This window comes from Limulus polyphemus, unplaced genomic scaffold, assembly GCF_000517525.1.
Source record: "Limulus polyphemus unplaced genomic scaffold, Limulus_polyphemus-2.1.2 Scaffold2232, whole genome shotgun sequence".
In the NCBI taxonomy this organism is placed as follows: domain Eukaryota; kingdom Metazoa; phylum Arthropoda; class Merostomata; order Xiphosura; family Limulidae; genus Limulus; species Limulus polyphemus.
The window spans coordinates 62,574-77,035 of NW_013667842.1; the positions used below are offsets into that span (position 1 = coordinate 62,574).

At 36.5% G+C, this 14,462-nt stretch overlaps 1 protein-coding gene across 19 annotated transcripts in view; it reads left to right on the forward strand.

Moving 5' to 3' along the window:
- The window catches only part of LOC106466348, an 80,034-nt gene that overhangs the window by 44,703 nt on the left and 20,869 nt on the right, over positions 1 to 14,462 (forward strand). For all 19 annotated transcript variants that reach the window (XR_002612177.1, XR_002612179.1, XR_002612178.1 and 16 more), the window contains 2 exons: positions 5,265 to 5,648; positions 5,841 to 5,945. Coding sequence is in view for 12 of the 19 variants with exons in the window: in XM_022394338.1 (XP_022250046.1) it covers positions 5,265 to 5,648; positions 5,841 to 5,945 (489 nt within the window). In the remaining 7 variants the exon portion in view is untranslated. The remainder of the gene's footprint in view (positions 1 to 5,264; positions 5,649 to 5,840; positions 5,946 to 14,462) is intronic.

A 14,462-nucleotide genomic window follows, 5' to 3' on the forward strand; every position in this document is an offset into this window, starting at 1 on the left:
AATTAACTTTGCAGTATCTATATCCAAGATTGGCCATAGCAATTTCATTGAACTACTTCTATTCAATGAAAAATATGATACAATTTTATAGATATTAATACCATGTCATTTTTATGCTTGTGGGTTTTAACAACTTAGTTTTCTGTATTGAACATAATATCTTGTAAATTCCTTTTTTTCTATAATGATTTTGTCATTTTAGACAATTTACCATATCTTAGAACATAAGTTCAAGTTGCTAAATTTTATTTCCTAAAACTACTTGTTTTTGTAGTATGGTGGCTTGTAGATGTAACGCACAATTGGGAAAAATGATACAACTTAGAAGTTATTAAAGAATATGCTAGTAAATGTTAGTGACTGCAGAAAATATTGTTTAATTTTAAACAAACATGAAAAAAACCCAGTAACATACCAGCATGATTTTTAAAACACTATTTTTGTTTGTAATATTTACAATGAAGGGAGATATCATTGAATAGATAACTTTACTGAAATTGGTAATTAATTTTAACATGCAGTAGTCTCTCATGGTATTCCATTGCATGCAGGATCAACAGTTATCAGAAAAGAAACTCAATAACCCAAGTGCTTTTTGAAAGTGGACTTTCTGTTATCAGGGGTAAATGGTAGCAAATATTGTAAACATGTCAATCAGTCATGTGGTCATTGTATAGGAACTGAGGCTTCAGGTTTTTCTCAGGATATGTCCTAAGTTGTAAAATAACATTTTTTATGTGTCTTTATGATGTATAAGTGATGAGAAACTAAAGAGAAAAGGTAGTTTTGAAACAGGAACAGCTTACAAGAATAAGTATTTGTGCAAGAAGTAATGCCCATAATAATTGGGAGTTCTATCAACAAAAAAACTAAATAGTTTGTCCATTTTGGCCAGAGAGAAAGTACTGTTGTTGTTTTTTCATAAATTTACAAGTCTGACATTGAACTTTATTACAGTTGGAACATATATTCTTCGGTGTTGTATAATTGACTTTTGCTTGAAGAAGGATGTCTCTAAGATGAGCTCTGCCAGTCAGAGCTGTTTATCTGGAAGGTGAGACAGCAGGCACCAATGGGAAAACACTCTAAAACCATTGGCAGCTGTACTTTGTCAAGGAGCAATGTAGACATGGTTATGGGTTTTGTCCATTGGTTCAATAGTATCAATAGCAAGTGGTGTAGCTACAGCTCTAGAAAATTAATGGAGCCCAAATCTGGTCTGACCACATTCTTTGTTTCAACAAATGTTGCTTGTCATTATTTTCCCTGTGTAAATTATTCATTCTCGATATATAATACTCATGAATAACTTTAGGTAATGTTCATACATGTGTGTTAAACCTCCTACATATTTGTTTATATATATATATATATATTGCTATATACATGAACATTGTTATACTCGAGTAGATTATCACATACTGCCTCTGGCTCTTGAACAAATTGCTTCGGTAACCTTCTTGAGTTACTTTGTCAAGCTACTTACCTGTAACTGCAATCCAGTAAAGATCCAATATTTATTAGTTATAAAACTTAACTCATTTTCCATTTCAGGAATCACAAAAAATAAATAATCACTGGAAGAATTTAGCCACACTGTGGCTTTTCAGCTAAAATCCTATCTGTGTTGTCACTACAATATCTTAACTTACACTCAGAAGAACACAACTCCCTTACTGCATGTAGAATCATCATATTTTCCCACACATAGAGGGAAAATCTAGTGAGAAGCAAGCAGCATTATCCTTAGAGTTCTCAACATCCAGCTATATCAGAGGAGTGATTCTGTCAAAATGCCAGACAATGTTTCACATCAAACAATTTCACTCAGTGGCTTGGAAAGCAAAGGTCACAACAACCTTCAGTTTTCAATCATGTGATTATCCTAGTTTATGAAGTAAATGAATCAGCTATCATCTGATATTCAGAGAATAGCTCCATTACTGAAACCCTACTCTGTAGTTTGAAAAGCAAAGTTTGCTAAGCCCTTTTGGTCATGTTAATCTTATGATTAACAAACCTTTCTTACCTGTGATGATCAAGTAAAAATCAGATAATGTAGTACATACATTGTATTGTCAACATCACTTGATAACTTGGAAAGAAAGTATTACTACTTCACTTGGTCATGTTCAGCAAACAACCTACAAACCTCTGTTCAGTGACTATCTTAGAGAGAGATCACCTAGCTGTACACCCATACTGATTGGGAGGCCAACATGCTGTTTAACTAATTGTTTCAGCTGTCTCTTGCCTCTAACTAGAGTGTTTCCTCATCTGGCTTATCCGGGACAGCCAGACACGTACTTTCAGCTGTTTTTCTCCTCATCAGGCAAGTTGGTATGACTTGAGATGACACCTTCTGACTCATCAGTCTCAACTTCAGACTTATGGTTAAGCCAATGCATGAAAAGTTCTTTGGTTATGTACAGACGCAGCTTATTGACATACTCCATACATTTTTTATGCCTCGTGTCCACTGTAACTTGTTCTTCAATGGACCAATCTGCTGAAGTACAATGTGTGGACTGATACAGCCAGATCTTAGCTGTTCCATACTTTTAGCACTTACTACAGTCACACCAAATTTCCACACTAGTACAGCCATTCATTTATTGTCTTGTCATAACATCTCTTCTGTCACCAAGCTGCTTTTCTAAGTTTTAGCAAGAAAATTAGTGTGCATCAAGTAATGCAAGGCTCAACCACTCCATGTATTCCTGTGACATTGTGGGAGGAGAGATGACCATATATCACTTCAACAGGGAGAAGTATCCACCCAAAAATGAGCATGTTCAGCAAACCACCTATATGCCTCTATTCAGTTGTTATATATGCCATCATAAAGCATTGCAAATGATCATTCCAGTCAGAATGACCAGGATTAATACACTTGGCAAACACACACATAATTGGTATTTGTATTACCCATCTGCTAAACCATCAGACAGGATGATAAGGTGATTGTGCGTCGTCACCTTTCCTAACACTTTACACAACTCAAATGACAATTGGTTGTTGAAATTAGCTCTGTAATCCATTTGAATCTATTCTGGTGCTCAAAATGGTGCCATCGAGTGCTCCACCAACACATGATTCATAACTGTGTCAATGTATAGACCAACAGATAAGCCTTGGTCCACTTTGTGAAGTCATCTGTGAGGATAAACATGTACCAATACTATCTCAGTCTTCATGGATCGACAAGAACTGCCCAGAGCTATTCTTTACAGAGGAGATTCATCAGTTTCTCTGTTACAGTTTATCATAGCTGGACACACACAGTGTATAGTACTCACATAAGCACCTAACATCTTGACCCACGTGACCCATCTTGACTACACTTGTAACAAGCATACGTACTTACTACCAGGATATCTTATTATATGCAGTCATGGATAAGGCTCACAAGCCACCAACTCAAGGAAATTTATGTAAAGAACAAAAAAAACACTTGGAGAAAACATATATATTTAATTGAACAAATTCAGAAAACCTACATCATCATTGTTCTTTTCAACATTTGGGTATTCCATTACAATTCTTCTAATATACTTATTAACATCTCCTAGACACTCAGCAAATCATCAAGTAGCTTAACTCATATTAAACACTGTAATGACATACTTTACACTAGATACATTACTAGATGAAGCAGAGAAGGCATGCAAACTTAACTGGAGTTTCAGTAGTGAAAGTTTTCCTCATGTGCTAAGGCTGACATTTTCTGAAGACTTGAAGAATTTGTTATCTCAAAATCGTGGCTTTTTATACTTAATATACTTTTTATACTTACTGTTGTTCTAGGAGGAACCAAAATCATATCCACAACACGTTTTTGATTGAGTGTTAACATTGTTCTAAAAGGTCACATAAATATGGCATGTGATTCCTAGTTTCTGATTGGCTACTTTTCATGTACCATTAAGAAGTCACATCAACCTTGGCATATACTATCAAACTCATATATATTTTCTTCTTCAGTTTTCTTAGAATGCGGTTAGTTCTTGCCTGTATCCTGGACATGCCTAGAAATCCAGGCTGTTTGACCTCCATTTGTATGTGTTTTCTTGACTACAACCCTTCATTGTAGGACTCAAGTTTCATGTTTTGATTTCATTACTTCTGAACTCCTCCCTGAAAGTGGTATGAGATATTTATCAATACCTTGATAGTGCACCCTAAACTCCATAAATTTTCTGTCAGTTTAATGATGTCTGTTTTCTGCTGGTAAAAGTAATTGCTGTTTTGTTTTTGTCTAATATTACAGGCTTGTAATTTACTTCCAATTACTCATTTGTCCTGTTACTCTGAGTTTCTTCATGGCCTTATTCAGTGATCCAATTCGCTTACTGATGTATACACTGGCCTTACACTTAAGAATTTTTTGGTTTAATAGCAGTTTTTTTCTCACTGAGCCCTATTTTAAATAACCCCTAGCTAACTTGTATGTCATAAGTCCTGTTTAACCTACCATTTTTCTCATTTTAACTTACCAAAGAAATAAAAATTACATATACTAAGGCTGTATAAAGTTCATGATTATTTTTTAACACATTTTTGTGGGTGTTTTTAACTTGCATATGGACTTTTTTTCTTTCATTTCCAATTACTGATAAGAATATTATTTATAGTAATTAACAATTGGTGCATAAATAAGAGGTAAATTGTTTGACAAAAGTTTGTTTCTATTGAATTTCTTATGAATGAGGATTATTTTCTTCACTGATGTTGGTAAACAGTTGACAAGTGATGTGGCTTATAAAAAAAAATCTTGATCAATTCATGGTTTTTAAAATTGTTCTTTCTGAGAACTTTTTTGTTTGTTATTTTATGTGACTTAACAGATTAACTTATCCAGTGCTAGATTTTGGTAATCCATTTTCAAACAAATTCATAATGACTGGCTAACTAAGGTTTTGGTCTGAGTTTGAGAACTTACCACGTTAAGTGCTATCAAGTATAAAAAAATACATTAACTAAGGTGTGTTAATACTCATTATGACTACTTACAAAGCAAATGAGATAAATAAGAAATACAAATTGCCATAAAAACTAAACATTTCCCTAAGACTGTTTAATCAAGTGCTAGAGTTGAGTAACCAGTTGCAATGCTCTTATATTAGTTGACTAATCAAGCATTACAGATGAGTTAGACAATTAATGGTGTGCATTAGTTCATTACAGCTGAGTTAGACAGCTGATGGTGTACATTGGTTCATTAAAACGTTTTATTATGGGTGTGTGTGTTTCTTTACTTTCAGATAACTGATGTGAATAAGCGATGGCAGAAATATAACCAAGAGAGACAAGAATATCTTCAACAGCTTCTTACTAACTTCCAGGAACTACAACAGAGAGTAAACACTTCAAATTGTAATGACTCTCTGCTAGAAAATTCTTTGTCACTACAAACAGCCAACTCTGTTGCTGGAACTCATGGATCATACAGACATAGTGATTCAGCTCTTCTAAATAAACCAACAGAGCAGTTGACATTAAAGCAAAGCTATGAAAAGGTGGTCAAGGACAACTGTCGACTTCAGAAAGAACAAGAAGAAATGCGTCAAAACTTTGAGGCTTTAGTTTATCAACTAGATCTTGTTAGAAATGAACGAAAAGAGCATATAGAAGTTCTAGAAATGCAGGCAAGTTCAAAATAATCAACTTTCATCATATTTCACACATTCAGTAAACCTTTAAGAATTGCTGATCCTTAAGGTTAAGTGATTTCACACAGGTTTCTTTCTTTGTAAATGACTGTAGACATTAGCATTATTTTTTAAAGTATCAGAACTCAAGGACAGAAATAATGCATATAATTTGATTGGTTATCTTAGGTTAGAGCACACAAAGAAGATTGGGAAGCTGAAAAGCGAGAAAAAGAAGAAGCACAAATAAAATTGAAACATCTAACAGAGGAATTAAGTACTGCAAAGGCCATGGTAGAAAAAATTCATTTTATTTTTATTTTTAGTGGTTCATGTATTGTGAGGCTTTCACTACTGATTATAGTTGTTACTGATTTTTTGTTATATTTCAATTAATTGTTTAATTATATTTTTCAGGTAATAATTCTTTAGCTGTAATTTTATATTGTTTAGTACAATTGTTGGTTTTGTACTTTTTACTGTAAAACATAAGTAATGACATTTTATAATATGAGAAGACATCTTTATTGTAACTGGAACAATATTATTAAATATCTGTTTTTACATACTACTAATAATAATCTGCTTGTCACTATTTAAAAAAAATATTTTCCTATATTTCATGAAATAAGCTACAAGTATTTTAACATTTTACTAAATACATGTCACTATGCTATCTGCATAAAGGCCAGATTTCTTTATGCTGAATGTCTACAAAAATCATAATATTAATTGTTTCCCCCTTGGTGTTACTCCATTGAGAAGTAAGGTAAGAACTGTAGTTTTTGTGAAATCTGTAATTCCCTAGTATGAATCTTCCTCAAACAATGGTTCCTTTTGGGTGAGTAAAAATAATTTGAGTACTATTAAGTAAAATCCATTGTGGATTGGTCTAAATGTAAAAAGTTTAATTTGAATTTAATAACTATATTAATCTTATTTCAACTAATTGGACAAATTAAATTCTGGGACTACAGTCAAGTAAAATTTATTGTGAACCAGTGTATATGTCAGAAGTCTAAATTGAGCTTAATATCTTCTAGACTAATAGTTAATTTTAGAGGATAGTTAACAAATAAACCATACCATACCAAACTTTGAATTCAAACCAGCTGGTTATTAGATGCCAAGTAGAATTAAGGTAAGATGAAACAAAAAAGGGGTTGCTGCATGTGTTTATAGTTATTGGGAAGGGATAAATTATGCTCAGTCTTAATTAGGATACATTTGAAATGACAGAATTGAAAAACTTTGTGATTTACATTGTCAGTAATAGTTTGAGATAAGATCATTCTTTGTTAAATATGTTCTTATGTAAGTTAATAATATAGGAAATGTGGAAAAAACTAACTAGATTTTATGAAATAAACTTTATTTATTGCTACATTTATTTAGCAATATTTATTATAATATTTAGCATATCAAATGTCATTACTTTTTAGTTTGATTTATTGTTTATTACGATAATTTTATTATTGCAATTCATTTGCTTTGTTAGCTTGATACACATATTTAGGATTAGCCTAGTTCTCCTAAGCCCAACTGGAAAAAACAATGAATTCTAATCTATATAAGTAAGAACATTAGAAAAGTATATTTAATCAGCTATAGTTGATTTTTAGTTTCACTCTAAGTGGTTAGCTTGCTCTAATCAGAAGTTAATTTTAATGTAAATGCTTGTGAGTGACACTAATGTATGCATGAAAACCATCCTCAATGTAATTCAGACAGCCAGTGATGTATATTCTAGTGTCTTCCAACATAAGTAGGTTTTACATAGAATCAGAATTATGTGAAACCATTTCTTGACGTACTTTTAATTATCGTGCCATATGAATTTATCATGTATTATGATAAGCCATCGAGAAATGAAATGAAAAAAAAACCTGCCTTCTGATACGGTACCTTCCCCTCCTCTCACAAGATTACATTTTCCTTTTTGTGCTGCCCTTTATATGTGAAATTTTCTCAAAATGTGTGCCACAAGCCTTCTACATCTCTCTGTTGGAATCCAAAGTTCCAACATGTCTCTCATGCAAATCATCATGGGTCAATTCTCCACTAATAGGAAAACACTACTATCATGTGACTCCCTCTATGTGCCACTACCGAACTATCACTTCTTGTTTGGCAGTACTCGAGTGCAGACGTCTTTCTTCAGACCACTGATTACCCTAGAAGTGGTTAACTTTATTTAATCAACTTCCTTTAATTTAATTTCACTTTTATTTGAGAGTGTTTGCCATGCATTTTTCACTTGTTTAGTATCTAGCCTGAATTTTGGACCTGTTCACGGGGAGATGGAGCATTTTATGGAACACACGTTGTCTCTTATTCGTGCCCTTTTTTCTTCCAGTACTTTTCGAGACTTTTACAGGCACAGGCTGACAAAATTTTTATCTTCTTTCACACACCCCCCCCACGTAGATCGCCATGCCTTTCCACATCTTCCTGAGGATTATATTCAGCCCTCGTCAGCTTTCTCGGAGATTAAATCTCAGATATGTGATGTTTTATCTCTTGCCATAGTTATTTTGACCCGCAACCTTCCTTATTGCTTGTTTCTACCTCTCAACCTTGTTTTTCTCCCCGTTCTCTTATGTTCGGGTTTACACTGTGTTTTGCCACCCTGGTATACCTAGTTCCCCGCGACCTTCGGGTCGGTCTGCCCTTGTGACTTTTATGGCGAGCACCCAAATTCTGGACTACCAGTTGTGGGTTCAGTTTTACCTGTTTGTGGGGGATGGGTCCCAATTTTTCCTGTTCATTCTACCTTTGCCCCATTTTCTCGCCTTGGTCTTCCCCTGACACTCTTTGTAATACCTCACCTCAATCCTCTTTCTGTCTGAGGCTCTTCACAGGAACCCTATGGAGTTTTCTTGAGACATCCTCTCCCTCTTTCCTTCCATTGTCGACCGCGTGTTATTTTCGGGTCTGGCCCTACACACGTGGTTCACTTCTCTTTAGGACTTTTTGGGTTGCGTTACTATATTCTCGCGGACCCGTCGCCTGGCTCTGTATATACAGGACCTTCTTATGGCCCTATTTTTACGACGTTTCAAGTGTGACACGATTAGTGTGTCCTTGGAGTCACGGGTGGCTTCTGTCCAACAGTGATCCACCTTTCTCGAGTGCTCTGTTGGTCTCTGACAGAGCTGGGTTTAGCTCCGAGTCCCGTTTCCCGATCCTGCCTTTTACAGCTTTGCCTGTCTCAACTTCCTGCGGTACTGCAGTTTGCCCTTTTTTTTGTGACGATACACGGTATGCAGGCAACAGTTTCGGTAACTGCCTGGTGAGCTCATCCGGCAAATTTCGTTCATTGGAGCAGCACCTTCCTCTCCAAAGTTCAGCTTCGTGGTGTTCTATCAGTGGATTTTATCACACCTTTTTCCCCTCTCTCCTGTTTCTATCCTCCTCCTTGGGATCCCTGGTCATGGCAGTGTCTTTCAAGGCAGTACTCGACCTCTTCACCCAACAGGTTTGTTGTACCTGCTCCACAAGGGTCACGAGGGTTTTCCTTCCACCAATTTGCCCATCGTGGGATAGTATACCTTTATAGTGCCCAGTTTGGCTTCCATGCCATATGTTTTTGTCGAGTGGTTTGCCCCATTGCTCGCTTACATGGAAGACTGGCTTCTTCTTGCCCATTTTAACCAGTCCTACGTATCAGCTCCTTCTCAATGCTGTGTGGGTGGGGTGGTTAATCACATTGGAGGGGGCCTTCCTTCATCCCACCCATTACCTTGTACAGCTGGGTGGTTTCATCAACAACCATCTTGGTTGGGCCCAACCTTCTCCTCTCAGGCTCCATTCTATGAAACTGATCATTAGGACAGTTCTGTCTGCTCCCTTACTTTCTACTGACGAGGTACTATCACTTTTGGGGAGGTGGTTGTCTCTGACACCTATCATACCCCTTAGCAGGGCTCATATGCGTTTGCTTCAGTGGATCCTTCATGACCAATGAAACCTTGCACAGGATCTTCCTTGATGGGTGATCTACATTGGTGGTTGAACAAGGCCCATACGTCAGCAGGTGTCCCGCTTCTTCCTCCACAGCCAGTTACATCTCTTCACAGATGCCTCCCTTCAGAGCTGGGGTGCATGGGTCGATCACCAAGAGGTTTTGGGTCATTGGTTTGTGGAAGAACGTTCTCTTCAAATCAACATCCTGGAACTCGTGGCTGTCTGTCGGGCATTGGATCATTTTTTTTCTATCTATCACCAGTGGTCGTCTGGTTATAATCCATTCTGACAATTTTACAGTGATGGCTTATATCAGTCACTAAGGCAGTACCTGGTCGAGATCCCTGTGTTTTCGCACATTGAATATTCTCTATTGAGCCCACTCCCATCCTGACCAGATAGGGATTATCTCACAGTTGCCCCTACATCCTGCTGTTTTATCTGTAATGTTGTCATCGTTTGGGTACTCTCTATATTGATGCATTTGCCACTGCACCTCAATCACAAATTACCTCAGTTTTGGTCCCCAGTTCCCCATCCTAGGGCTTTAGCAATAGATGCCTTCAGCCAAGATTGGTCCCACCTGTTTCTCTCTGTTTATCCTCCTATAAGATTACTTCATCGGATAGTCTCCCTCACTCATGCAGAGTCCTTTTGATTGTTCCTTACTGGCCTGCTCAACCATAGTTCCCTCAGTTGCTTTGGCTCCAGGTGATCCCTTCAATCCTTTTCCCTTATTTCCAGACCTGATACAGCAACCCCAATTGCTAGTTCTACATCACCCACTTTTTGTCCTCCACCTTCACACCTGCATTTGTCTGGTCCCTGTTGAGGGATACTGGATTCTCTTGCTGAGTAGCTTCTCATTTACCCCATTCCATTCTTCCTTGACTTTTTACTGATGGAAATGGAGTGGTTTTCACTCCTTGGTTTTGGTTCAGGATTTCCCAGCTTTTTGGCCTACAGTTGCTGGTATCTCCAAATTCATTACCTGGCTCTTTGAGAGGGGTTCTTCAGTCTTCTTGATTTCAGATTTTTGGGCAGCTTTATCCCATACCTTCCATTTATCCCATTTTTGCAGGGTCTTTTCCATGTTGATCTGTTCTTTCCAGCTCTGTTGGCTGCCAAGACGTCTGTCACTTCCAAACTGGGACATTAATGTGGTCCTCCATGTCCTTACTTTACTTCCATTCAAACCCATTTCTCCCAGTTACTTGTTTCACCTCTCTCTTAAGGCATACTTTCTCCTCCTATTGGCTTGCAGACATCGTGGATTGGATATTTTCTCTCTTGACGTCACCAGGACATTGTATCATTCAACCTTCTTCATCCTTTATCTGGATCATGTATTCCTTCCCCAGACCTCAATGGCTCGCAAGGGTCATTCCTCCTTTTACCCTATCTCCCTTCCCTCTGTCTCTAATCTCTACCCTTGTCCTGATCTCGATAGACTCCTCTGCCCAGTACATGCCCCCCATTGATGGCTTCCTTCTGGGGTTATCCTTCCTGCCTCTCTATCCTATGGCAAACTTTCTCTTCCCGTGATCTTTCCCCTGTTACCCTGACCAATTGGGTTTGTTGTTTGATCCAGTTGGCTTTATTCCTCCTCGTCCCCCTCTCAGCGTGATCTCTTTCCCATGTTTCGAATCTGACACCTTACCTTCTCTCCCACTACTTCACCACATCACGATTTCTGCTTCCTCGGGGTTATTGCCTGCCACCTGTGGCTATTCTACAGACTCCGGTACAGCTTGACATAAAATAAGTCCTTACTTGTGCTTTCTTTTTTTTTTCAGAGGCCCTTGCTTCAAGTTCACTTTGGATCCCACTCTGTGGTGAGTGGTGCCTGACCAGGTATTGTTTCTGAGCACTTTATCCATGGCTATGCACGCTCATCCTTGAGATGGGGTGTTTCACAAGATCATTAGTGTGTGAATAACCTTGTGATGTTTGCTACATAAAGATTCCCATCCCAGACTGTACCACCCATGAATGGCATGGGTAAAGCAGAAAATGATTGCTGCCCATTCCTACCATGCCTGGACTGAATAAGTTGGTATGTTCTGCTTTTCAAAATAGGGTTTCGTGATCACCTATTGCACTGTCTCGGGTGTAGCAGTCCCTCTGGACTCTCCAATGCACTTCTTACCCCCTTCAGATGCTTTCAGAGAAATATGCCTGTTCTTCCCCCACACCATTCCCTCCTTGTTTTCAATGTGGGTGGAGGGAAGGTACTGTATCGGAAGTTTTAATTTTCCTATCAGAAAATGTATTTCCGATAGGCACTTCCCACCCTTCCTCCCCACAATCTTCCGGTGCTCGCATCTTCTGCCAAACTTCGAAGTGTTAGTTCCATAGTGATGCATAGGGAGAGTCACATGTATCACATAATAGTAGTGCTCTCTTGTTAGTGGAGAGTTGACACATGAGAGACATGTTGGAACTTTGGATTCCTACATAGGGATGTGGAAGGCTTGTGGCACACATTTTGAGAAAAGTTCACATATAAAGGGCAGCACAAAATGGGAAAAGCTAATCTTGTGAGAGGAGGGAAGTACCTATTGGAAATACATTTTTGTATAGCAAAATCATAACTTTTTCTTCAACTCATTTCCCCCCAAAAACCAGGCAAGGAAAGGGCTAAAGAACACTTGTGTGACAGATCAAGCCCTCATGTTGTGCCATGTAACATGATTGCCAAATATTGTCAATAAAAGGCCAATAAAAGCTGCCAAAAAATCATTGAAGTAAACAACATGGCACATAAAAAGTAGGAAGAAAAAATTATTAACAGAAAATGTATAAGAATCGGTCAAACCACATAACATCTAGTATCTAGTTCTCTGATGGGGCAATAACGTTGAAGAATTTGGTAATCTAAATGATAGTTTCATTTGTTTTCGCGAATTGGACAACAGTTAATGTTGAGCTCTGAAATATATAGTTCATAAATAATGTTGCAAAAATAAGTTCTTTCAAGTTTTCCAAGTGTTATAGTAACATGTCTTGCAAGCTATTTAACATCTCAGAAATTTCAAAAATTTGTACAAACTGGTCTGGTGGAGAGAATGTAATATACTTATATATTTTTTTATTTATTTATAGTAGTGCAAGAAAAATAATACTTCATGTGATTTGTTTGGAGATGGAGATCATCTAGCAATTCTTGATTGGGTGGATCTGGGTGCTGAGTGAGCAGGCTGTAATCCACCCAGTCTCACTTGTATTTACTCCATTGGTTTAAAACAGTGTTCATAAACATATTGAAACTGCAAGTGGTGGTTTTTGAACTAGAAAAAAAGAAAAAACATTTACGATTTTATAAAACAAAAACTATAGTAAATAGAGGAAATGCAATATACCTAATATTTTTTAAACTTGTGAAAAGCTTTTTAACATCATTTGAATTATGCTGTTGCAATATAAGAAATGTTTTTCTTGGGTAAGGCTAGTTAGGGTGTGCCTATGAGTATGTCTTGGCCTTTGATTCCTATTCAGTACCTAAAAATTGGTCTTTCAATCTCAGTCTGAAGAACAAAGACGTATTTTGTCATCAAATATGAACTATTTTTGAAGAAATCAGTATAAATATTGTGTATTTATGAATATAACATGTTTTTAAAAAAAAACAATAATGCCTGCATTTATTTATATGTATATAAATAAATATTAAATATTATATTCAGTTTAATTATACCATAGTCGATTTGGGTACTCCAGCTTTAAATGATAAAAAACAAATATGACAAATGTGCAAGTAAAAGCGAAAATTGTTCTTCAACTTGTTTTATTGCTATTAAACCGAGACTATTTAATAGCAACATCTTGGCTGTTGGTCATTCTGGTCTTTGTTGGTTGGAAGTTTTTATTGCAAAATGTTTTTCAACAACCTCTAATTTAGCAAACAATATTTCATATATTAATGTTTAAAAGTAAAAAAATTGTCGTTCAAAATATGTTTTCATTAAAAAAAAAAACTTGAATATTCATTGTTTTGTTTAACGGAGCTGAGATTGAACAACCAACTTTTAGGCAATTAACCAGAACCAAAGACTGACTAATAGGCATTCCTGGTTAGTTAGGTCATTTTGCTGACAAGGTTGGTGCTTATCAGGCCTTGTTTACATTAGACCTTGTTGACCTAAGTCACAGCTTGAATGAGCAAAGAAAATTGCCAAAAACAAATGTAAAAGAAAATATATATAAATGAATATAAAATATATTTAAAACGTAAATGAAACCTATAGTTAACAATTTATAATTTTATACAATAAAACTATAGGAAAGTTTACAAGAATGTAGGAAGTCATGAAAATAAGTAACTGAAATATAAAACAGGTGTAACATTTTAAATTATTTCCTGAAAAACAAAGCTTCAAATTTATATAAATACCACATATAAAAACATATTGTTATGTATCTGCTCGTTTGATAATTTCCCGTAAAAATTCTTTTCGAGAAATTTCAGCGATACAAGTCCTTTCTTAATTAAAACTAGTTTATTATTTCTCGTTACAAACTTTGTAGTACACTTAATTTCCACAGTCACTTTAACTTGAACACATGCTATAATTCACAACGATTCATGCGCTTTACTTACGGTCACTACTGCTCACTTGACTCAGTTATCTATCTCTCTATATGCAATTATTATATCTCTGCTTTATTTGTCGGGCTTATATACTAAAATAGAGGGCGGCTAGAAAAGACTAGAATTGCCACGAACAATCATGATCTTTCTAGAATCTCATGACGTGTTACTAGCGTCACGTGACGTCCGTTGTCGTAACACTGCCCCTTCCTTAGTATTGTTTGTCCCGAACAATAGCCACTTACATTAACCCA